Below are 26,678 nucleotides of genomic sequence, written 5' to 3' on the forward strand. Positions count from 1 at the left end.
TATAAATGTAAATGTGGATAGTTGGCAGAACTAATACATATATGTATACATACACAAATTCAATTTTAAAAGATATTCGACTGTTAATAGATTTTACTGTGGTCGATTTGGATTTTGAAAATTAATATAAAGCATCAAGTCCATGGCTGAGTGAATCTGCTCTTAATGAAATAACGTTTTTTTTTATTCTGATTTTTACCTATATTGATAGAACACATTATTGTTCGCATGGGGTTATCACCAAAATATGGCATTTAATTCAGTTTTCTGCTTTTTTTGTTATAATCATTCTGCTTCTGCATCTGATTCCCATGTCTCCTTTTATTTCTCTGTATGTATCTGATTTTACCCAGGAAATGAAAAAAGAGATAATATGGTACACTTGTCTTAATCTCCACTTGCATTCAGCACATCAGGAATTGGCTGGTGGTGCTAATAGCTGGCTGTTTGCAGTTTATGTTCTGTAGAGGTGACATAATGGGTAGTAAATAAATAAATGCTTGGGGTTTTAATGTAGAATAATTTCCCCATTTTTTCCATATTATAAACACAGAAAAATCTGAAAAAAAGTTGTGTGAACTGATAACTCTTTCTCTCTGATTTATCATGCTATTCTAAATTTATTTATAAATATTGTAACGTACCAAATTTTTCCAAAAGCATTTCAATTTAATGACAAAATGGGAAATATATATATTTTTTATACATATATGTTTATATATGCGCAATTATGAATTTTCTTATTTGTGGGTAGAGATTGTTGAAATGTGGAGGACAAATTTTATTTTCATTGAGGTGCAGTCGCTATAAATCTAACCATGGATCCCACCATTGCTAACAGGTAACATTTTCCATGTTGCAACAATCAGATTGTAGAATGAGGACTACAGTAATTACTTCCTCAATTCTTATAAAACATTCTATAGAGTGGATGTCATCCCGACCACTTTTAAAATCATATTTTCCCCTCCAATATGGTAACAGGAGAGAAGACTGAAGTTATGATCATCTCACATAATGGAGACATTGACATTGGCCTGTTGGGAGTAATTTAAAGACAGTGTAGACAGGCAAACCTAGGTCACCCTGTCTCTGAGCATCCAGATTTATTAGTCTGATGAGACACAACACAAAACACAGATATATACAATCCATCTGTCTGCACTTGCCAAGCAATATTGTTTCTCTGAGATGATGTTTCTTTCCTCATTTACCCTTTAACAACCCGATTACACACTTGAGATGTTTTTCACTTAACACTAAATAAGAAATCTGCAAATGTTTCAACAATCTTATATATCATAGGGAAAAAATTAAAAAAATATTTTTTTTCAACCCATTCTGGACCAGTTTTTTTAAATTTTGTACCCTTCATGACCGAGACTTGTCCGAAGTTTGTGTCTAGCTATAATTTTCTTCTTTCTCATTTAACTGTACTCACACAAATTATATTTTTTTCAGGACAAGAAGGGTTTTCTTTAACTAGCATTAATGTACTATAAAAGAAATAATAAAATATAGTAAAAAGTTGGTAAAAAAAAATCACCTTTTATGACTTTTATTTGAAAAATCTTTCACTCATCTACAAAAGCTAATGAAAAAAACCTACTAACTAGATTGTAATATTTGCTCTGGGTTTAGAAAAACCCAATTCTTTTATCCTATTTGTTTTTTTGTTTTTTTTGCAAATTATAGAGCAAGAAGTACAAGTAAAGTATTTTCATTTCAAAACCATTTTCTCAAATATGGTCATCCCCAATGTACTTTAAATGCTGGTATTTCAACACTTTCAATGCAGTAATTCAATCACCAACCTTTGTCAGTTCATGATAGTAATTTTTTGTGCTTTTTCTTACATACGTTATATTTCAGGTATGAATTTATAGCTCCTGATATATGCCACTCCCCAACAACATTTCAATATGCGTTTGGCAACAATTCATGAGTACAGTGATGACAGTGATGCACTAATTTTACCACCAGTCTTTGTGGTAGTCATTTTTTTTTTGGGGGGGGTCACACAGCACCCCTTTCTTCCCATCATCTACCCCCCCTTTCTCCCCAACATCTACCCATTTCTCAATATTCACTTTCCTCTATACCCCTTTCTCCAGATCTCTTATCCCATTTTTTCTCCCCATCTCTTACCTCCTCTTCCTCTTTTCCTTCTCTTTCCATACTGTAGTGGGAGCACAAGGTCTGTCACTTTAGACCTCTGCCTTGGCACTCGGTGGCAGTGCACACAGTGATTGATGCTGATTGACATCATATGCCACTGCCCAGCATCAATACCTGCTGCATAGTGCTAAGGAGCATGGAAGCAAACATTTAAAGTGACAGACCTTGCACTGCCTTAATTTTGGGTCAGCTAGTAGGAAATCCATGATCTCCCCAACTGCCCTGTGCCTGCTACTCAGGGCTGGCTTCATGAAGCCTGGGTGTAGCGCACCGCTCACTTCAGATGAGGAGGCCTGCCGGAAAATTTCCCAATATCCTGGTGGGCCAGTTTGTCCTTGTGAGCCATGTAATTTTTTTGAGTGACTTCATCTACTAAAAACTACACTGAGTGGATTCTTTATGGCAATTCTAAAAGTCTCTCAGAAAACCTGTCTGGATGATTAAGACTGGACCATTCTATTTATTAGCACAGTGCAATATGATTAGGTGTGAGGGTGTTTGGTAGATTGGTAAAGATCAGTAGCGTACCTAGCGGGGGGCGGGGGGGGTGGTCCGCACCGGGTACCGCTCATCAGGGGGGTGCCAACTTGCCGGCACCCGGCACCCCTCCAGAGATGGACAGTAATGTCCGCCGCTGGAGGAGAAGGCTCGCAAGGGAGCGGTATCGGAGGTCTTTAGCAGACCTCCGGCTCCCTTGAGTGATTTTAAGCCGGGTTCAACCCTTGAACCCGGCTTAAAATCACTCAAGGCAGCCGGATGTCTGCTAAAGACCTCCGATATCGCTCCCTTGCGGTCCGCGCGGCAACAGCTGCTGTGCGCCGGGATTTGTTGTCAGATCCCGGCGCACAACACTGAAGCCGCGCCCACTGCCGTCCGTGCCCTCCGACCCAGAAGAAGACAGAAGAACTGAAGAAGAGGAGCGAAGAGGAGGAAAAGAAGCTGTAAGGAGAAAAGAGGAAAGGTAGGAAAGCATTCAGTGAGTGAGAGTGGATTGGTATATGTGTGGATTGGTATGTGTGGATTGGTATGTGTGGATTGGTATGTGTGGATTGGTATATGTGTGGATTGGTGTGTGTGTGGATTGGTGTGTGTGTGGATTGGTGTGTGTGTGGATTAGTATGTGTGGATTGGTAAGTGTGTGAGAGTGATGGGTGTTATACTGTACCATTTCCAATGTATTTTTCATTATATAATTATGCTCTAGTACATCATAACTCCCATCACTCTATACTGTTCCATACAGTGGCAGAGCTGGGAGACAGAGGCCTTGCACCCCCACCGCAGGACTCCTGAAAGGTAAGTGAACTTCAAAGTGGGAGAGGGTAGATAGTTAGGAGGGGGTAGATAGGGAGAAGGGAGTGAGACGGGGGATAGGGGTAGATAGGGAGAAGGGAGTGAGAAGGGGTAGGTAGGACAAAAGGGAGTGAGAAGGGGTAGATAGGGCAATCATACTCCTATCATGCCAAGTCTGCGAGTACATCCTGGAATCTGGGTATGCCTGGGCATGATAGAAATGTGATTGCTGTTAACAATCATATATATATATATATATATATATATATATATATTAATATTGTTATTTAATTGTTTTGTCCTATTTTGGTGTGTTACTTACTTGAAATAAAAGTGTTAGATTTTTTTTTATGGTGTGGGGGGGTCATATTCGGTTTCGGCCAGGTAAATGCTGCATTTTCGGTTTCAGTCCAGAATTCGTTTCGGTGCATCCCTACTACTAATGAAGTGGTAGGCCTACACCACATCAATGTTTGGCTTAGTATATAGTGATAGGAGTTATGCTGCACTATTGTCAATGTCTGGCTCAATGTATAGTGATAGGGATTACGCTGTACCACCGTCATTGTCTGCCTCAGTATATAGTGGTAGGTGTTATGCTGTACAACCGTCAATGTCTGCCTCAGTATATAGTGATAGGTGTTATGCTGTACCACCGTCAATGTCTGCCTCAGTATATAATGATAGCAGTAAGTGTTATGCTGTACCACCTTCAGTGTCTGCGCCGGTATATAACGGTAGAAGCTATGCAGTTTTAAAGTGTGTGTGGGGGGGGGTGCCACATACAGGATCCGCCCCAGGTGCCAAATACTCTAGGTACGCCCCTGGTAAAGATTATAAAACTTTGGCTCAGAACCCCAAGAGGAGCAGATGCAGTAGGCCAAAGCTACCATTAGGACCCACTCTTTATCCATGCTACAGAAGCCATTAAAACTAAGCATGTTATACACATTCCTCATCTGTCTTCTGGATAACCCAAGCCTATTCATATTTTGTTTGTATGTCATGGAGAAACATACATTGATTTCAGGTACAAGTTTTAAATAATATACTTTTTACATAGAAAACCACTTCCCAACAACAACCAACACTTAACTCTGAGAACATTTTAATCAAGATCAAAAAAATACAAGATAACTATTTTACTAAGAAGTAGTATTGTTTCCCAAAGTATTTCATTTAGTGGAGCCTCTAACGTGTTGTTTGCTTTGAATATAATATAGTTATCATTGGAATGTTTTGGTCTTTAAAATGCACCTGAACAACATCAGCTGTTCCATAGAATATCCAATATCTTAAAATTTGTACATTACTAATGTATTAGATTTAAAATTATTTTTAAATGTATTAAACTAGGGACGTCCAACCTGCAGTCCTCCAGCTGCTGCAGGACTACATCTCCCACAATGCTCTTTCAGCTCAGGGGCTGGCTGAGGAGGATGGGAGATGTAGTCCTGCAGCAGCTGGAGGGCCGCAGGTTGGACGCCCCTGTATTAAACGTTAATGCATTGATGTATATGGGGCTGTCTATATCAGTGTGGCAGGATCACAAAAACATATTGATAAACACATATTAGGTTGACTTTCAATATTAATACAATAAAGTTTTTTAGTCTGAAAAAAATAGAGCCTGAACTTTATTTTATTGGGATGAAAAAAATCACATTCTTATGCTATAAAGAGAGCAGGTCATAAAGATTGTTTTAGCAATTATAATAGATTTCTCGAGCCACAAGGATACTTTCTGACAACAAACATCACATAAATGGAATTGTAAGATAAACTAAAATAAACTAACACATATTTGTCTTCATTGGGTCGAGATGTCTTTTCCACCATTTGGAGAATGGCAATGACACACAAACTACCGTATTTGCTCGATTATAAGACGAGGTTTTTTCAGAGCAAATGCTCTGAAAAATACCCCTCGTCTTCTAATCGGGGTCGTCTTCTAATCAGACCTCAAATAGAGGTCTGATTATGAGACTAAGATCCAGATCCCCCGCACCGCTGCAGGGGACCTGGATCCTCCTGTCTCCCCCCCATTTAACACCCTCCCCCCACACACTTACCGGTGCTTCCTGCTGTATTGCCGGGGCAGCGGGTTGACGTCTACGCGATCCGCGTAGACAACGTCCGCTGCAGCCGGAAGGAGGTGTGGCTAGCAGCGTGGGTTGTCTGCGTCCGTCGCGCATACCTTTCCCGACTGTCAGAGATCAGAGTTCCCCGCACCGGTGCAGGGAACTCTGATCTCTGACAGCCGGGGAAGGTATGCGCGACGGACGCAGACAAACCCCCGCTGCCAACTCCACCTCCTTCCGGCTGCAGCGGAAGGAGACGTCAACCCGCTGCCCCGGCAATACAGCAGGAAATTGCAAGCACCGGTAAGTGTGTGTGTGTGCGTGTGTGTGTTAAATGGGGGCATAGGGCATTTCTGGAATGCCTTATACCCCTATATGCCACTCTGGCACTTAGGGGGTTAAAAGGCATATTATGGGGCAGAGTGGCATATAGGGAGGTATAAGGCATTTCAGGAGGCAGAGTGGCGTTAAGGGGGCATTTAATAGAGCACTCTGCCTCCTGAAATGCCTTATACCTCCCTATATGCCACTCTGCCCCATAATATGCCTTTTAACCCCCTAAATGCCAGAGTGGCATATAGGGGTATAAGGCATTTTCTGGAGGCAGAGTGCTCTATACAATGCTTTTTAACTCCCTTAATGCCACTCTGCCTCCTGGAATGCCTTATACCTCCCTATATGCCACTCTGCCCCATAATATGCATTTTAACCCCCTAAATGCCAGAATGGGATATAGGGGTATAAGGCATTTCTGGAGGCAGAGTGGCACATAGGGGGTCAAAAGGCATACCATGGGGCACAGTGGCATATAGAGGGTTAAAAGGCATATCATGGGCCACAGTGCCATATTGGAGTGGCAAGCCTGGGGGCAGATGTGCGTAACTGGGGGACAGGTTGGAAAATACAAGAAATAAAAACAAAAAAAATATTTTTCTCAATCATAGCTTTTATTAAAAAAAATAGTTTACATGAATTAACATTTACTGGTAAAACTTTTTTCCTTTAGGGTCGTCTTATATTCAGGGTCGTCTTATAATCGAGCAAATACGGTAATATTTGAGTTTAATATGACAAAATAATAAATTATAAAGGTGACCTTTTATTCGTTCCTTAAAGCACTAACATGAGTTGGCATTAAAATATGGATTTGCTGTATAATTGTAGACTCTACATTTAGCACTTTATCCAGTATAGAATTAGGGTACTCTATTCATGTAGTGATTTGAAAACAAGATACCTTGATCACAATCACAGCTTCAGTTTAAAATGGAATGTATCATGAACTGGAAGCCACAGAGCAAATTAACTTGTTATTAAGATGGCTTTCAAAGACCTTTTTATCTGAAGGCAAATCTCTGGGATAAATGTTCACAGAAGAGTCTTTTCCTTCTAAACCAATTAGTACATTGAAAGTGTTTAAACGCTCGTCCTATCCTTTGCATAAAAAAATAAATAAATATAACGCAAGAACTATGAAACGCTTTGAAGAGCTCACATAAGAGATGACAAAAAACGGGATTTGTCCTTCTCTGCAAAACTATGTCATGTTTAGCTTTGAAAAGTTTCTCAAACATAATCCCCATCCTTTGTAATTAACATTCATCAGTAGCTAGCATGCAACTAGCAGTACAATTATAATAACTGGAAGTCAATAATTCATAAACTATAATGCATTATTAATCAATTATCGAGGCCTGAATTACTTTTAATAAGATTAAGATGATTTGAGCACTAAGTAGTTGAATCATATTGATTTAATCAATGCGCTTAATTAAACTGTGTACATTTTCTTCACGATCATTATTTTCAATATTCTCCACAAGTGGCTTCTTTGATATTGTGCTTTCTTGAGATCTTCTTCAGAACTATTTTATATTAAACCAAAGCATAGTTATCAGTTACGATCCTCATTAAATAAATTGCTAATTGAGTTCAAAAAGTCATTATGGGTCAGCATATAACTTTGATAATTTATCCTATATTTTCACATATGTTTTTCTTTTTAACGTAACAAAAAACATTTTAACGTGGTTTAGTATCAATCAAAATGTACCGTATTTGATCGATTATAAGATGACCCTGAATATAAGATGACCCCTCAAATTTGAATATTAATTTAGGAAAAAAAGAAAAAGTCTGAATATAAGACTACCCTATAGGAAAAAAAATACTAGTAAATATTAATTCACATGTAAACTATTTTATCATATTTAATAAAAACTATGATTGAAAAAAAATATTTTTTTGTTTTTATTTCCTTTTATTTGCCACTCTGCCCCCAGTTATGCACATCTCCCCCCAGATATGATTTATACCCCCTATATGCCACTCTGCCTCCCAGATATTCCTTTTAAGCCCCTATTTGCCTCTCTGCCCCCAAATATGTATTATACACCCCTATACAAGGGCAGCTCCGAGGCTTACCCCAATAACAAGACGAGACTCTTATTGAGGTAAAACAGGAACTAACTTTATTGGGGAAACAATCACCACCAGCCTCCAAGAGCAGTGAGTTATGACCAGCATGCATCACACCATATGTAAAACGCAATATGCAGATCATATGCAAATTATGCAACCAATACCAATTTACACAATCCTGCCATCAGAACCAATAATATTGGTCAGACAGGCAGGAGGAAGGCGGAAACTGGGATCTAGAGAGCTCTGGCTCTCTCACTGTTGCCACCCTGCACCCCTAATCAGGTAGAGGGTGACTTACACATAAATCCAAGCAAGGGGACCAGATATTGCACTGCAATTAGTGTCCACTGTCATCTGCTGGAAGTATGTAATGCAATCGAGGGGTCCACCGTCTATAATGGGAAATACAGCCTCCAGTCGCCCCCAAGTCACGGAGGCTTCCGTGACAGCCACTATGCCTCCCTAACATGCCTTTTAACCCCCTATTTGCCACTCTGCTTCCAGAAAACCATTATATCCCCCATGCCACTCTTGCCCCCCCAACTTACCAGTGCATCCCTAGACTTGTCCCCCGTGCTTCAGACTCCCTGGTGTCTAGTGGGGGCAGCTGGTGGAGGTCTGTGCAGTGCACTGAGGTCATGTCACGTCAGTGCTCTGTCACAGAAGCGATGGCAGAAGTGCCGGCAGCAGCGGAGGTTGTTTGTGCGCATCACGCAAACGTTCACTGCACGATGCGCACAGACAACCTCCGCTGCTGCCGGCACTTCCGCTGCGGCTTCTATGGTGGAGCACCGGAAGGTCATGTGATGCCGGCGCTCCGTCATAGAAGCCCTGGCAGAAGTTCCGGCAGCAGAGGAGGTTGTTTGCGCACATTGTGCAGACATCCACCAGCTGCCATACAGGAGGATCCAGGTCCCCTGCAGCGCTGTGGGGCATATAGATCTTAGTCATGTAGTCAGACCTCTATTTGAGGTCTGGTTATAAGAGAACCCTGAGTATAAGCATTTGCTCTGAAAAAACCTTGTCTTATAATCAAGCAATAACAATTCCTTTGAATGAAGTTACAGAAATTGATTCTCTATTGAAGGGATATTTTCTGTGTTTTACTCACTTTTTACTCACTTTTTACTCACTTTAAATGTATAATAATGGATGTTGTTTTCCCTTCATATGTGCTAAAGTATTTTCTACAGAATGTTTAGTAAACAGAACCTTCCCATAATGACCGTAGTTAATGCTGAACTTCTCAAAAGTTAACTTTGGTGAGTAAAGTACTGAGGGAACTATAGGCGAGAAAGCGAGAATAGGTTTTAGAGTCTTTTGGGGTCCTGAATTCACTTCAGTGGAAAGTCCGCTCACAACCCTGAGATTTGAAATGACACTTGTTACTGGGTTAGGTTGGAGTCTCTGTGTAGGGACAGGTTCGGGGCTGCAGCCTTTTCACCGCCTTCTTAGGAACCATCAACAGGGATGAAGCAGACAACTGGCAGAGGAAAGTAGACGGAGCACCAGCAGACAACAACAACAGAGTCTGGGGAACTCTGGCAGATGACAACTGTCATATATGCATCGAAGCCAAGAGTCAAAATCCAGATAACCCCCAAATCAGGTGAAGTACAAAGGACAAAATCAGTCCAAGGCCAGGAGTCAAAACCAGAAAATACACAATAAATCACAATAAATGCAGGCCAGGAAGTACAATGCTTCAGCCAGGAAGCAATCGTGGGTATCCAGGCCCTTAATTACCTGTCAGGACACAGGGCATGAATCAAACACACACGGCAGGGACATGGGGCAGACAGGAATCTATAATCTTCCAAACGGGCCTATGATCTTTCAAAGGTGGAACAGTAGGTCTGCTCGGAGGGACAGCAGGACAGTTTAGCAGGAATGCTAGCCACGTACCTACAACCACAATATCTCTATATTTATTGACAAACAAAATGCACAAGCTACACACAGCTTTAGTAAATTAGTTTAGTTATCGTAAAGCAATGATGGTGATGGATCCCCTTTAAGCACACTCTTTCATAGAATGGTGGAGGGGAGACTGAAGTCTCATTTTTTAAAACTCAAAAAAATTTAAGCATGTGTTTGAATACTGTAAAATACACTAGGGTCAATTAAAAATTGACTCCAGTGTACATTGACTTAGTGTCAGTACCAAGATAGTTACTGTAGATTGATTAATTTAAAATAATTACAATTGCATGTTTAAGAAACATATTTTTTACTTTTTCAACGACAGTTATACTAACAACAAATCAGTATATGTCTGCAGAGACCTAACATGATTAATCTTAACAACTAACCAAGCACTATAAAATAGTTGCAAATAGTCATATATAATAAATGGCATTATAACCAATTTAATGCAGTGCTTCGGGCTCTGCATTCATTGGCAGATCTATCTCAGTGTCTAGGAAAGCTTGGGGACATATTTGTATTAAAGTCTCACAAGCCTATAATACCAAAATGTTTTAGCAAACAATGTACAATGTAGAATTACGCAGATGGCAGGCTTTAATACAGTTCATATTTTCTGTTAATATAATATTTAAACTTGTTTTAGTCAAATATTTAGCAGTAAATGTGAATCAAAATGAAAAGACATGCCGATAGAAAATCTGATACTCTTACATCATAATCATATTTAATCAGATTGGATCATACACAAACATGATGTAACCATAGCATGGAACTACCCAGGGTAAGCTACCCGGAGCTTAACCCTCTTCTGGGAGTGTGGCTTTGTTCATTTCATTCAGGGACTAGCTGCATGTTGCTTGGAAATGTAGCTGCAGTGGCCTCATCCCAAGTGGGCTCTTCATAAGTGGACAGGTGATAGGAGTAACACTAAGTTATCTATCGATCCGTGGTGTTCATGGTTTCCGCAAATTACTCATCTAGCAATAATTAATCTTTCTCTCTTACAGGTATTCCTATACATCTGGTACACCCTATATAAATAGTAAAAAGGTTAACAATGAAAGCGTTGGCCCCTTAAAAAGTAATGAGGGAGAAGTTATAGACGGGGATCAGGAAAAAGCTAATCTATTAAATATATTCTTCTCTGCTGTATTCACAGAGGAAAATGAAATGCCAGGTAATATACAGCAGGATGAGATAAATGCCCCAGTACATGTCGCCTGTCTAACCCAGGAAGAAGTGCAGTGCCGCCTAAAAAAAATCAAAATAGACAAATCACCAGGTCCAGATGGCATTCACCCCCGCGTTCTAAGGGAGTTAAGTAATGTAATAGACAGACCCCTATTTCTAATATTCAAGGACTCTATAGTGACAGGGTCTGTTCCCCAGGACTGGCGCATAGCAAATGTTGTGCCAATATTCAAAAAGGGGACAAAAAGTGACCCGGGGAATTATAGGCCTGTTAGTTTAACTTCTGTTGTGTGTAAACTGTTTGAGGGTTTCCTAAGAGATGCTATTTTGGAGTATCTCAATGAAAATAAGTGTATGACTCCATATCAGCATGGGTTTACAAGGGATCGGTCCTGTCAAACTAACCTGATCAGCTTTTATGAGGAGGTGAGCTCAAGACTGGATCGGGGTGAATCGCTGGATGTCGTATATCTTGATTTTTCCAAAGCATTTGATACGGTGCCACATAAAAGGCTCGTACATAAAATGAGAATGCTTGGGCTGGGGGAGAATGTGTGTATGTGGGTAAGTAACTGGCTCAGTGATAGGAAACAGAGGGTGGTTATTAATGGTACATACTCTGAGTGGGTGACTGTTGCTAGTGGGGTACCACAGGGGTCAGTTTTGGGTCCTATTCTTTTTAATATATTTATTAATGACCTTGTAGAGGGATTGCATAGTAAAGTATCAATCTTTGCAGACGATACTAAGCTCTGTAACGTGGTTAACACAATAGAGGACAGCGCACGATTACAAATGGATCTGCATAGGTTGGAGGCTTGGGCTGGGATGTGGCAGATGAGGTTCAACACAGATAAATGTAAGGTTATGCACATGGGGAAGAAAAATCCAGGCTGGGAATATGTATTAAATGGGAAAACACTGGGGACGACTGACATGGAAAAGGACTTAGGAGTTTTAGTTAACAGTAAATTTACCTGTAGCGACCAGTGTCAGGCAGCTGCTGCTAAGGCAAATAAAATCATGGGGTGCATCAAAAGGGGCATAGATGCCCACGACAAGGAAATAATTCTACCCCTGTACAAGTCACTAGTCAGACCACACATGGAATACTGTGTACAGTACTGGGCACCAGTGTACAAGAAAGATATAGTGGAGCTGGAGAGGGTTCAAAGACGGGCAACCAGAGTAATAAGGGGAATGGGAGGACTACAGTACCCAGAAAGATTATCAGAATTGGGGTTATTTAGTTTGGAAAAAAGACGGTTTAGGGGGGACTTAATAACTATGTATAAATATATAAGGGGACAGTACAGAGATCACTCCCAGGACCTATTTATACCCAGGACTGTATCTATAACAAGGGGACATCCTCTACGGCTGGAGGAAAGAAGGTTTCTACACCAGCACAGACGGGGGTTCTTTACAGTAAGAGCGGTGAGATTATGGAACTCTCTGCCAGAGGAAGTGGTGATGGTAAACTCAATAAAAGAGTTCAAAAGGAGCCTGGACGTGTTTCTTGAAAGCAATAATATTACAAGTTATGGATATTAGATTAATAGGGACAGAACGTTGATCCAGGGATTTATTCTGATTGCCATATTTGGAGTCGGGAAGGAATTTTCCCCCTGGTATGGGGCAATTGGCATCTGCTTCATAAGGGTTTTTTGCCTTCCTCTGGATCAACACAGTAGGGACACAATATGTATATAGGTTGAACTTGATGGACTTTGGTCTTTTTTCAACCTTATGAACTATGTTACTATGTTACCCTGAACTCCTCATCTCCTGCTTAAGCCTTTGTTTTTCACCTGATATATCTCTTTCCTGCCTGTCTCCATACCCTGCTGATTTCACAGGGTTAATTTTGGTGCACTCGTCTCTAGCTTAAATGCAATGGTTAAGACAAGGTGTGAAACATCTGCATCCTATATGCAAACTCCTTATCTGACCACTTGTGAGGTAGCCATATGAATACCTAGGCCTCACTTGGAAATGTAGCTGTAGTGGCCTCATCCCCAGTGGACTCTACATAAGTGGACACAAGAGTTGTAACACCATCTTCCCTGGCACTGAGCAGCCAGCATCCTGTCTAAGCCATCTGAACAAACAACAACAACCTCAGCAGCTCATCATGACTTAAATAACTCATCCTTATCCAAGCAGTCCTCTCCTACTGTTCCACTTCCCCCTCAACCACTGACAATATTGTAAGCTCGCAAGAGCAGGCCCTTCTTCTCCTTTTGTACCAATTTGTTATTGTGTGTGATTTTAATTTATTCCTCTGATTGTAACAGCATTACGGAATATACAGGTGATAAATAAATTGAATCTAATGTATGTAGTAGTATGGCTAGTCCCAATTAGATTTAAGTGGGTGGGGAGTAGGCACTAGAGGACAGAACCTGAAAAGGGAACATGGGTGACCAAACACTGCTACCTTGCCTGGAAATTAAGGAAAATTATCCAGCAAAATTCCCAGGGTTTAACTCACCCCACCAAAATATAAAATCTTAGTATACATTACTGCAGTACATAAAGACCTCAACACTTATCATAGGAAGAAAAATGAGGGAATGGATAGGGAAGAAAAGGGAAAAGAAAATAAAGAAAAATTAAAAGAGAAAGAAATCATGGGAAATAGATGAGGAAAGGAAAACAAAGGTAATGAAAACAATACGAGAAAGAAGCCTTGGCATAATTGCCCTCAAGATCTCAAGACTAGGGGCCATTATGATGCTGGAGCTTCTAGCCATCCACGTTAAATTTTGTTTAAATGACTTACGTCTGGGAGGCAGCTGTGTTTAATATATAGTATAACCGTTGCGTATTCTAGATCAATATGTAATTTTATTGAATTGACCAAAAATGTTTGTATTGGTATATGTTTCTTGTTTCATTGGTTAATAAAAAACAAAAATACATTTAAACATTCTGTAATTCTGTAAAAGCAGTTATCTTTTCATCACAAAATAATTATGATTATTATTGTAAGCCTCTCTGATCCTATGAACAACATTAAACCAATTGTGAAAACATAATACCATTAGAAAAACCGCTTTCTAAATAACAGGTTCTATACGTTTTTTGTTTCTTCTAATTTTTCATTATTGATATTTCTGGAATTTAAAATGAATATGTTTAAAAGAAATGTGTACATGGGAAGAGCCACATCAAATTATCAAAGAAGAATGTCAAATAGAATGAACTCCTACTATAAACCTTGATCACGTAAATACTCAACATGCCTGCAGGTTTTTTCAAACACAAGTGACAGAAATTTTGTATTTGAATTACGAAGCGTATGTGCGCTGATGAGTTCATAACGTCCTCTCTAAACTCCAATGCTTTAATGCAAGAACACTTGAAAGAGGAAGATGTGCAATGGATCTCTTTTTTAAGCTGCACAGATATGCTTAGAAAATTCAGTTTTATGTCTTTTAGTACTTTTAATAGCGTTATGACCTATTCAGTTGCCCGTTATAATAATAGCTGGATAAAGAAAGATTGCCTTTTACAAATTACTGTATGGAAGGAACCGTAACGGTGGAAATATGATATTAATATTCACAATCACAAGTGAGGTTACATGCGTAACTGCTATCAAACATTACATATCATTTATGTGAACATAGGGTGAATATGTTGTTGATGTTACCATATCATAAAATAATCTAAAATAACATTGCAGGTCATGCACAGACTGACCTGTGCATGAAGTATCTTAATGGTTTAGTGCTTAGTAGCAAAACCATCAATTTCATGTTAGAATCATGTAGATTCATAAATCATGTAGACTTTTTCAATAGCAAAAATGATTTCCAATGCTGAAAATAATTTCACATTAAATAAAAATCATACCTAATACAATTAAAAGGCAATGTTTGTAAGTGTTTGCCACTAGGATTTTTTCTATTGTATGCTGCTACAGTCTTTGATATATACAGTCTTTCTTTGACCATGTCTATGCCTGCCCACATCCTACTAGTTCTCTGGACACTTACACACCTCACCCAGTAAGGGCCATCTAGGGCTAACCCCATCCCTATGCATGGCTAGCCCTGCCCCTTCACCAGAGGTGTACTTAGAGTATTTGGCACCCAGGGCGGATCCTGTATGTGGCACCGCCCCACAAAAAAAACAATGTTGGCAAGAATGTTTATTTCACAAATTTGTAAACTGTATGTCAACTTGAAAAAAACTATGAAAAAGTAAATGAACTTTTAAATAAATTAAATAAGTTTAAATAAATAACATTTACTGAACAGATATGGTACAGCATAACTCCTACCCCTATACATTGACGTAGTAGGCCTCTGCCCTTAAAACTGCCTGCCTATGCCACCTCTGCCCCTTTAGCAGGCTGGCTGTACAACCTTTGCCCCTTTAGTAGGCTGCATGTGCCAACTCTGCCCCTAAAGCAGCCCACATGTGCCACCTATGCCCCTGAAACAGCCTACCTGTGCCGCCTCTGCCACTTAAGCAAGCTGCCTGTGCCACCTCTGTCCATGAAACAGCCTGTCTGTGCCACCTTTGTCCCTGAAGCAGCCAGTGCCAACAATGCCCCTGAAGCAGTCTGTGCCTACAATGCCCCTGAGACAGCCTGCCTGTGCCAACTCTGCTCCTCAAACAGCTTGCTTGTGCCAACTCTGCCTGGAAACAGCCTGCATGTGCAAACTCTGCCCCTGAAGCAGCCTCCTGTGCCACCTCTGCCCCTGAAACAGTCTGCCTGTGTCACTTCTGCTCCTTTAGCAACCTGTCTGTGTCACCTCTGCCCCTTAAGGAACCTGCCTGTGCCACCTCTGCCACCCTAAAAAAGCCTGCCTGTCCCATTTCTGACCCTAAACACTCATTCATTCACCCATTCATTAATTCACCCATTCAATCTCCCGCACCCCTTACCACTCTTGCAGATTTTACTGGTTTGGGGAGTTTCCGAGCATCTATTGCAGCCCGAAGGCCGCCTAATACAGGCCCGCAGCTTACTGCTGTGGCCCCCGCGCACTGTTTGATGAAACTGTTTCCCTGTCCAGGGGGAGCAGGAACCTGGACAGGAAAATAATTTACTCTCACAGTGTGCAAGCTACATAGCGGTAAGATGCGGGCCTGCATAAGGCAGCCATCCGGCCACTGGGCACCCTGCTTATGAGTGGCACCGGGGTGGACCGCCCCCTTGCTTCCTTTAGGCACGCTACTGGCCTACACTTGGGAAATTCCAAGGCATGAAGGTTAGACATACAAAAATGTGGTTAAAATTAGTCAGCTTTTAGACCCTACAGGTATCTTAAATGTAAATACTGAACATAGGCAATAAAAATATTTTTCAATGATTCAGAACATTGTTTAAAAATAAGATTTCAAAAGCATTAATGTACATTTAGTTTGAAATATATGCATTCCCAAATTCTACCCTGATGTCCTTGAGAATCATAGAAAGTCCCCTGCTCATGCAAGTGTGGTTGTCGCATAGTGCCCAGAGGCAAGCTGTCAGCTCAGTGTGCATGTGCACTTCACTGGCATGCAATGTCCCACCGGCATGAACGCCGTTGCTGATGCCACACCACCTCTGAGGATTAGATCCAAAATGTGAAAGTCACAATAGGCAAAAGGTCAATGTGCCCTCCGAATGGTTCTGCTCTAGAGATGTCACAATAGAAGGCACAGTCATTGAGCAATGAAAATACATGCACCAGTTGAAAAACAAAGGGAAATGCCCTAGTTCATTTTTATTTCAAATCCAGCCATTTTGATACTAATAATGAAGAAGTTTTATGTCAACTGCTTCTAAAAGTTATGCTAAATCCACTTTTGCACATATACAGTAACAAAAAACTAAAAATAAAATATATGTTAGTCATAAGTTGTAGTTAGTCATTCATTTGATTGATCTCTTTATTTTGTTGTAACGTCTTAACATTCCATGCTTTTTTCTCCTATATTTAGCCTACCAGCAGAAAGTATATTGCAATATAATTCTCTCAAGCAATTGCTCTGAAAGAAAGAAACTTGGAGGGGAAGGCAATGCGCTGTGAAATAATGCAGTGTGATAAAACATCAAGCTCCCATTCTTTGGCTTCATTACTCACTAAAGCCTGTCAGAATATGCAAGAGTTCTTCAATCATCATAACTCCTTAAACTGCATGAATTCTCACCTCAGACTGTATTTATCTCTTCAATGACTGCATGTGACATATTTGTATTGACAATGCAGTCACAACTGTTTTGCTTGAGAAAATGTAGACCTGAACCCTGTTTGTGTGCCGCAGAATGGAGTGTTTCAAATCGTAGCGGCACATATGGGGCATAAGAACATAATCCAAACACAAGCCAACTACAATGAAGTTCTGTTACAATGCGAGCACGGTAATTTACTAACTGTACGTGCACATCAACACAGCCTTATGTCAATTTCATCAACAAACATTTCAAAGTGAAACAGATGGTTCACTTTATCAATGGTCAATAAACATTTTTACTTTACATTTCTACTCCTTCTGTCACCATTGCACAGAGGACACAGGAGACCTGTGCAGTTGCAGATTGAATGCTTAAGGCTTCCTTATACCTGTGATAGGACACCGATATTAAGAATGCTGGCCAGTAGCACGATACACTGACCAGGCGCTAGGTAATTTTTTCGGTTTGACTCAAGTTTGTTTATGAAGTCTACCAAGATCTCATTATAACTTTGTTTCTACATTTGATTTGAATAAACCACAGTTTTAAGGCTTTGTATTTTTTACTTTAGCCTGGAAAAGTGTTCTTCTGTAGTATGGCTTATTGTGTAAGATTTGTAATTAAGAATCTGCACTGGTCACGTTAGAATTTAGTCTAAATATGGATTTTGCATTTCTGAATTTGTATAATAGTGTGTCGTGTAGCTGCATATAAAAAATACTAGGTATCCATCCATACAATACATAACTAGGATGTATCCAGTGGCGTCGCTACAGGGGGGCAATTGCCCCCCCTAGGATATTCCTTGCCCCCCCGCCGAATTTGGAGTCACCCAGGACAGTCCCGCAATGGGACTTTAACCCCTTGACTGCTAACGACGGCATGGTGCCGTCGCTAGCAGTCCCAGTCAGGTTCTAACGACGGCACCATGCCGTCACTAGCACTACCCTACTTTGATGGAGGTCTGTGGACCTCCATCACCATCTACCCCGACGATACCCCGACTGAAGGGCATCACCGGGGCCGCCCGGTGACATTTCGCGCAATGACGCGATTGATCATGGGGTTAAATTTAGCCAACGGTAGAGGGAGGCAATTTTTGAAATCCTGATGAACTGCAAATATTATTAAAATCAGCCATTTCGCCTGTGCGGTACGTGAGTAACCATCTGATCCCTGGAGCGCCTTGCATTTTTACTGCAAAACTTTTTTTTTTTTTTTCTCCCTTTACCATCATTTCTTTGGGATTGTAAGGGGAAAGAATGGTGTGTGCTACTGTGAGTAAATGTATGGAAAGAATGGCGTGTGCTTCTGTGAGTAAATGGAGATATGAAAGGCGTGTGAATGGTCAGTAATTAGGGTTGAACCCTTGACGTGGCATTACTGCTCACGTAGGAAGTTAAATTATGGTACAAAAAGTACACATTTGCAAGAACTACACCCCTTGGAGCATCAAATGAGGGGCTGCATGTGTTTCTTGTACAAACCTGGAGTGCGCAAGACACAAATGAACATGTCGCTATGGATAGAAAAAACATATTTTCAAGCCAAACCGACATATTCCATCATTATTTGCGCACTCAACTTTTGTCCTAGAAATACATGTAGCCCCTCATTTGAAGCTCCAATGGGTGTAGTTTCTTAAAATGGATGAATTGTCTGAATGAGGGAGAGCATGAGTTAATATGTGGATGAATTGTCTGAATGAGGGAGAGCATGAGTTAATATGTGGATGAGTTAAGTTAAGGTATTGTGTTGTTTAAAGGATTTCAAGGATTAGTCGTATTAAATTGTGCCTTCAGGCTTCCCATGTTGAATGATCAAGTATTGGCAATATATATATATATATATATATATACCGGTGTGTGTGTATACATATATATATATATATATATATATATATAATGTTTTTTTCAGTGGTATGATTTAATGGTGGAAATTATTAATGCCCCCCCAGTTTGACTGTGGTATCTTGTGTGCCCCCCCTATATATTGTTTCTAGAGTCGCCACTGGATGTATCGCAAGAAAAACTTTTCTAAGGTTGGAAACCGATCACCAATAACAAATCACTCTTGAATACCAACAAAACTTTTCCAACAAAAGATTAAACTTAATTAATATCCACAAAACTTAAACAAGTGAAATAATTTCTGGCTAGACGTCTGAAAGATTGCTGGTCAAGTGCAATGATGGGTTATTCGGATAAGGTGGCTAAGGGGCCATGGGCCAAGCAGCTCTGCGGAGAGTTTCCCACAGAAGAACTCTGCGGGAAAAGGGGAGGCTGGGGGATGAGGTTTGTTATGTGGTCTTTCTTAAGGGTACAGTCCTGTAGATCTACATTCATGTTTGCTAACATTCAATATTTCAGCATTAAGTGGGGATAGTTTAAATGATGTTAGAATATTACAGAAATGTCACATTTTACTTCTTTAATATTTATTTCTACTACCATAACCATGCAATTTACCAATGCAGTAGCCTGTGTAATAAAAAGTTAATCTTTGTTACACATTTTGAATAATACCCATATCTGTTCAAGTACCACTTTGAAGTTAAGGTAATTATAGCTTTATTTATAAAACTAATCAAAGCTTCAGTGAAATCATTTTTTGTCTTGTACTTACACATGTCCTGGATGTGTTTCTGACATTTTGAGGAAGGTTTTGCTGTGATGGTGACTACTGGACACGGATTCCCACCCAAAGTATGACACATTATCTGCTGATTGAAGAATACCTTCTTAGAATCATGCTTCTGGTCTAATAGCTGTAAATGGGACTGATGAAGACAAAGACGGTACAGTCAATACCTATTATGCACTTGTAAGCATGTCAAGCTATCGATTCATTTTTCCACAAAATACCTATTCTTAGAGCTGCATCGATTAAGATGTTATTATCAATTCCTTTTTAACTGAAACAGAAAGTTGCCCAATGGACCTCAGAAATTACAAACGCCAATTGATTTGGATTGTAGCATCAAATGAAAAATTGTGACACTGGCAGTCTATGTTGCGTAACTGTGGAATAAGTGGATGTGCACAAAAAATACATTTAGAACTTCTATACACCATCCTCTCTTGAAATACCCTCCTTTTCTTATTGCCATCAGTTAAAACTGTTAAAAAAATGCAGAAAAAAAATCAACTTACATGTTTCAAGGTATATAAAGGGTTTTGTTTGATAAGGTACATAAATACATACCTTATTCTCCCTTTTCATGCAGGTTTTATCTATAGTTTAACCTTTAAAAATGACACAAGATATAATGTATTTTAATCTTTAGATTGTAAGCTCATTTGAGAAGGGCACTCCTTACCCGTTGTTTCTGTAAGTAAAATTGTTATGTTATATATTACTCGTTATGTCCTGTTTACACGTTGTATAGCGCTGAAGAATATAATGACGATATATAAAACAATAAATGATAATAATTGCTTCTTCAGAGGTGTAGACAGATGGGGCTCTCAATACAGACACAGATGTATAATATAGTGACATAGATGTGGAAGGGTGTTTAATTTTAAATTTTGGAAAAAAGGACACAGGCACATTTACTTGGTTACTACTAATCAGGGTGAATCTTACCATGAGTGCAGAGTAAGTGTATGGATAATGATAAGCCAGGTAACACACATCTTCACAGTGTGGGAACTTTATAGTGAAAGTCAATGTGTAATATCTTTGCCTTTTCCTTGCTTCAGATGCCCGATAGCAAAATAGGTTCCTACAAAAAAAATAGATGGTGATTTACCAGTTAGCACACGCTAGTACAGACCGACTTACACCAGATTTACTCCTTGTTTTAGTAAGATACTATTACTTTGTGCAACGTGTGGTGCAGGCTATGGTGCACTACAGAGGCTGTGCAGGATTGGCATAGTTCTCCTTTGTGTAAATGGACCAGGTGAGTACAGCAGAAGTGGTGTATTTACCAGCAGACCTTGAACCTTGCTTATTCACTAAAGGAGGACTGTGCACTTTCTATTCTTACTCATGGACTTTCCTATGCGTTATGAAGGAAAAACTCCAGTGATCTTCCCCTGCAAGAAGAGCTACACTGGGTTTAACTGGTTAGCTGAGCTTCTTTTGTATGATAAAGTCGTTCAAGTCTACTGCAGACTCCCTCTTGAGTGAATAAGCCACAAAGTTTGTCAAAGTCAGGGTTAAATATTCTACTTATTCTGACAGAGAAGCGTATGTGTCTTTCCCACCTCATTGACTCATTCTATGTGTGGTGTGAAAATTATGGTATCCTGTGACACTGTTCAAAACCCTGATTTAAAAACAAAGTGCACACCAGTTCTGGTTAGACAGCGTTCTTTCTGTCAGAAAGCACACTTTTCTTTTGAATATGAGAAGAACCATTATGTGCACTTTACAAATAAGCAATAAATGGTATTGTACCCAGTAGTACATTTCAAACAATTTTCCCACATACTACCAATTATGCTGTTGTCTAACCTTCCTCTATTGTGTTGAAGTTTTTTTCTTTTTAGATAAATTCTATCATCTCTGTTGTACTAGAGTACAAGATGAACTAAGGAGGAAAACATAAAAACTGTAATTTGCTTTAAAAATAATCTCTTTGGCAGACTTGAAAGTTTCTTGAGAACCTGTTAAACCAATGGAGGAAAAGTATACCCTGCACAAAAATGCTAATAGTCACGGTATCTCAATATCAATATTTTACACAATATTACAACATCACTGCGAGGTACATGTCCAGAAAGCATGCATTTCACAAACTCCGCTAAGTCTAGACACAAATACAAGAGAAGCAACAAAAATGCCTGCTTTAGTCTGAATAAAACTGTGTATTACAGTAAAACATGATAACCCCAAATCATTTGGCAGTTAAGACATCTACACCTAAATACGTATGTATATGACCCAATAGAGATATTATCATACCTACTAAGTGTCTCTATTTAAGAGGGGCAGTCTCTATTTGGGACCTACATTACCCTGCCCCTTTATCCTTCTTGATGTCCTCTATTGTAAGATCTCAATATGTCTGGTGAATATGAGTGCATCAAAGTTTTCTACATTAATAACAGAAACAGTAGTTTGTATAGAAACAATAGAAAATTGCTTCCTAAATGAAGCAGGATTTGACCACATGGGCCAGCCCCCCCACTACGTGCATAAATGAGCCTTGGTCGTCCATGACCATGTCGCAGGTTCACCGCTTTTCATTACGTGTACCACTTTTCATAAGTACTGAACACCCCTTGTCAAAGTTGCTCAGATCCTTCCGCTTTTCCTTTTTTCCTGGTTCTATCAACTTTGAGGACGAAATGTTTACGTGTTGCCTAAGATATCCCATCCACTGACAGGTGCCATGATAACAGTGCTATTCCCCTCGTCTGTCAGTGGTCATAATGTTATGGCTGATTGGCGTATATATACATATTTTTAAATGTGTATATATACCGTATTTGCTCGATTATAAGACGACCCTGATTATAAGACGACCCCCCAAAATCTAAATATTAAGTTAGGAAAAAACCAAAAAGCCTGAATATAAGACTACCCTATAGAAAAAAAAGTTGTACTAGTAAATATAAATGCATGTAAACTATTTTTTCATATCTAATAAAAGCTATGATTGAGAAAAATATATATTTTTTTTATTTCCTTTTATTTGCCAACCTGCCCCCCCAGTTATGCACATCTGCCCCCAGGGTTGCCACTCTGCCCCCAGAAATGCCTTATACCCCCTATTTGCCACTCTGCCCCATGATGTGCCTTTTAACCCTCTATATGCCAGAGTGGCATATAGGGGGTTAAAAGGCATATCATGGGGCACAGTGGCATATAGGGGGTTAAAAGGCATTTCTGGAGGTATATATATATATATATATAACTGCTAACAGCAATCACATTCCTATCAAGCCAAGGCAGCCAGTACATGCTGGAACCTGGGGATGATAGGAGTGTGAGTACAGCCTCCCTATGCCATGCTACCACCACCACCCACCTTACACATCCATGCTATCACACACACACTCATTCACAAACATTGAAATACTCATTCATTCCATTAATCACACATAATTGCTCAAAAACCCTCCCCCACCCCCTTACCTGAACTGCAGATCTCTCACTCGAAGACTTCTGCAGGGGCCCGGCTGTGCGAGCAACTTCTCTGGCCCCGCCCCCAGAGGAAGGAGGGGGGAGGCAGAGTTATGTGACACTCTACTAGCTTCCTGTTCTCCGCTGCTAGAAGAAAAGACGCTGCTCGCGACCAAAGCACCGTTAAGCAGCCTGGCAACCTAATCGAGGTCTGATTAGAAGACAACCTTGATTATAAGACGAGGGGTATTTTCCAGAGCATTTGCTCTGAAAAAAACCTTGTCTTATAATCGAGCAAATACGGTATATATATATATATATATATATATATAGGGGGGACACTGAAATGGATATATAGACATACAGTTTTCTTATGATAATATTTGGTGCTTCCAACATGTATATGACTGCTCTTTTGATGTATATTATATATCACTTACTTGTAGTAAGAAATATTGTAGCCAGTTCTCACCCAGTAAGAATTTCCGTGAAGAGCATTAGTTACGGAATACATGACTGGTTGCATACCTGTAGGCAAGGAGAGCGAATAATTCATTTTTAATATCTTTTAATATGACATTCTAACATATATATCATAACATATTAAATGAATAATTCAGAATGAAGTCTGAGGCACCTAATTAAGGTCGCAAACTGCACAGTGGAAAAGTAGCTGCAGTGTCCTCATCCCAAGTGGACTCATCAAAGGTGGGTCGTTAAGAGTTACATTGGGTTATCTAGACATCCATCCTTAGTTTTTATGACTTAATCATAACAGCCCCCTTGTAGGGCACCTGAGTTTTCAGAAAACCTACAACCTTGTCTAACAAAAGATCTGGTGGCTTTGTTTTAAGTACTGTCCGGGAATATGTAAGGGTATATTTTAGGAACAAGAAAGAAAAAAAGACCCTCATGTGGTTTACTCAGTATGGATTATTTTGTAAAATAACACTCAGATAAATATTCTGTTATGCTTGCAGTGACAGATCGTCTTACGAAGTTGGCGCATTATAGCCCTCTGAATGGTCAACCAGAAAGTCTTCTGGTTGTCTACATCTCAAGATTGACTGTCCTTGCAAATACCTATTCAAGTCCTTTCCTTATCATAAGAAATATGCATGTGATTGTGTTTGAATTAAGGCTTCCTCCTACATGGAAGATATATCTAGTTATCCTTGTTTTGCTTCTGCCTTTCATCGTCATTATCCACTCAAATCACATTGAATGGACACCAAGGGTATATATTTCAAGTGAGGACTATATTATGTTCCTCTCCTTCATATCATGAGGAGGTTAACAGAACTAATCATACAGTACCTCCTCATAACCACATAGCCACCTTTTTCATTTCCTCCTCAACCTCATGTAGACGCTTAGACATTGAGAATATAACACTAAGCCTCCTTACATGTATTGCAAAGCCTGTACCGACCACTGTGTGCTGTCTGTGTAACTTTAAGCTTGTTTGACTGTTACAGGCTCCTTCATTAGGCATTCTGAGCTTGACGATTATATCATTTAAAGACTGAATGCTTCTCAAGAGCTGATGCAGGATCTTTAGTTAAAAGGAACTGATATGGTCATTGCATTCTGAGCTTGAATATTGACTTATTTATTTTCATTGCTTGGCTACTACCTGCCACTTTTGTCCGTCTATTAGGGGAATTTCTGTTCCCTGTCTCATATAAAACTTTGTTTTTCCATAGAGACTTTACATTAAATAACTGATGCTATATTGCTATGTATTAGCAATATACAGAGGGAAAAAATATTTCTGCCTACAACAAAGGCATATAATCCTCATATAATCTTTCAAGGTGCTGTTCCACTTAGACAAAACATTTAACTGGACTAGATTGCTTAGCAAATAACCCTTAGCATGATCATAAAAATATGAATGAGCCAAAATGTGAAATTAAATAATTATTTCTGGGAAAGTTTTGGGCATTCAACAGTAATATTCCTAATGATGAATTAATTTATATGTGTTAACAGCAGGTGTGTAGGTGATACAGCACCAATAATAGGCAATTACTTGACAAATCATGAGTTGTTTTCGCTGATTTATGCTAGAGGTAAAAGATGGATAGACTCATTGAAAGTCCCCCCCCCCTAAAAACCTGTGTAGTTGCTAAATTAAAACTTCTTCAAGGAACCTAGAGTGTCTCAGACATATTAATTTATACCATGTAGTTTTGCAAAGTTATTCTCTGGAGAATATGTCATCAGTCATTATTAATTAAAATAATTAGAACTGATCATAAATTGACATTTTTCAGTAAACACACAATGTACTTTTACTATTAATCTAATTAACAAGAGGAAGAACAGACATTGTTTTTGCATTACAAATTGGCAGGACAGTGACGTGTTTTTCATCAAGCAATATCGCCTCTTATTTATGTCTTCAGTATGCGTTTGGCTTTAAATGCTATTCAAACTGGGAGCTTGCTAAATTAGTTAACACTATTTTAAATAATAAAGACAGGATAAACAACACAGTCGACGGTTACAGTGTGAAGGTTAATTAGGCATTCAATGTGCCTTGATGATTGCGCAATTTATTAAGTGGATTGTTGGGGGATTAATATGATTGAAGCATAAATGGGAACTTCTCAGCTCTCCCGTTCCTGTGCCATATGGAAGCCTGGATTGGACAGATCTGTGTGAAGGGGAGGGGCTAAACCCTATTATGCTACAAAGAGGAAGTGGGCACTGACACCCCATTTTCTATAGAATAAAGAGGACTGGCAATGCTAATGTGTTGTATGTATGTATGTATATGCTGTGGGTACATATACTGTAGTGTTTCTGTGTGTGTAATAATCACTGTGTTTTTATTTCTTAACCCCGGTGAGACCTCCACCCGACAAGAGGGATGTTTGGCCCTTGCAATGAGCGCTAGATATACCCGGACTACGACAGGGTACAAAGCCCAGTAAAACCCACAAATCAGTTATATATATTATACCATTAGACTACTATACAGAAGATGACTACCCACAAAGTTTGAAACCCATGATCTGCCTCTGTAAAGCCCAGTGTTTGATAAATCTATTGGGTAGCAGTTCAGTGTTACCATATATATATATATATATATATATATATATTTATATATATATATATATTATACATATTCATAGACCTCCCAGAAGTTACACCGTTAACCATTCCCTTCTGTAGCCCGTCTCCACCAATAATGTCACCCATGTAACATTACCGGTATATATTTTAAAGTTTTAAATTATTAGGTGTAAAGTATATGTATGTAAGCTCGCAGGCAGGACCCTCTGTCTGTCCGTAGCAGGTAGGTTTTGAAGCAAGTT

At 39.5% G+C, this 26,678-nt stretch overlaps 1 protein-coding gene across 1 annotated transcript in view; it reads right to left on the reverse strand.

Annotated features, from left to right (window-relative positions):
* LOC149300015 (cytosolic carboxypeptidase 4-like) overlaps positions 1-26,678 on the reverse strand; it is a 152,017-nt gene that overhangs the window by 78,624 nt on the left and 46,715 nt on the right. The window contains exons 14-17 of the mRNA XM_089485504.1: positions 23,793-23,880; positions 20,863-21,001; positions 19,900-20,053; positions 9,799-9,809 (exon numbers count right to left, since the gene is read on the reverse strand). Of these exons, the coding sequence (XP_089341630.1) occupies positions 9,799-9,809; positions 19,900-20,053; positions 20,863-21,001; positions 23,793-23,880 (392 nt within the window). The remainder of the gene's footprint in view (positions 1-9,798; positions 9,810-19,899; positions 20,054-20,862; positions 21,002-23,792; positions 23,881-26,678) is intronic.

The sequence above is a fragment of the Sceloporus occidentalis genome, unplaced genomic scaffold (assembly GCF_023333645.1).
Source record: "Sceloporus occidentalis isolate IW3139 unplaced genomic scaffold, rSceOcc1.0.p SCAF_26, whole genome shotgun sequence".
Taxonomy (NCBI): domain Eukaryota; kingdom Metazoa; phylum Chordata; class Lepidosauria; order Squamata; family Phrynosomatidae; genus Sceloporus; species Sceloporus occidentalis.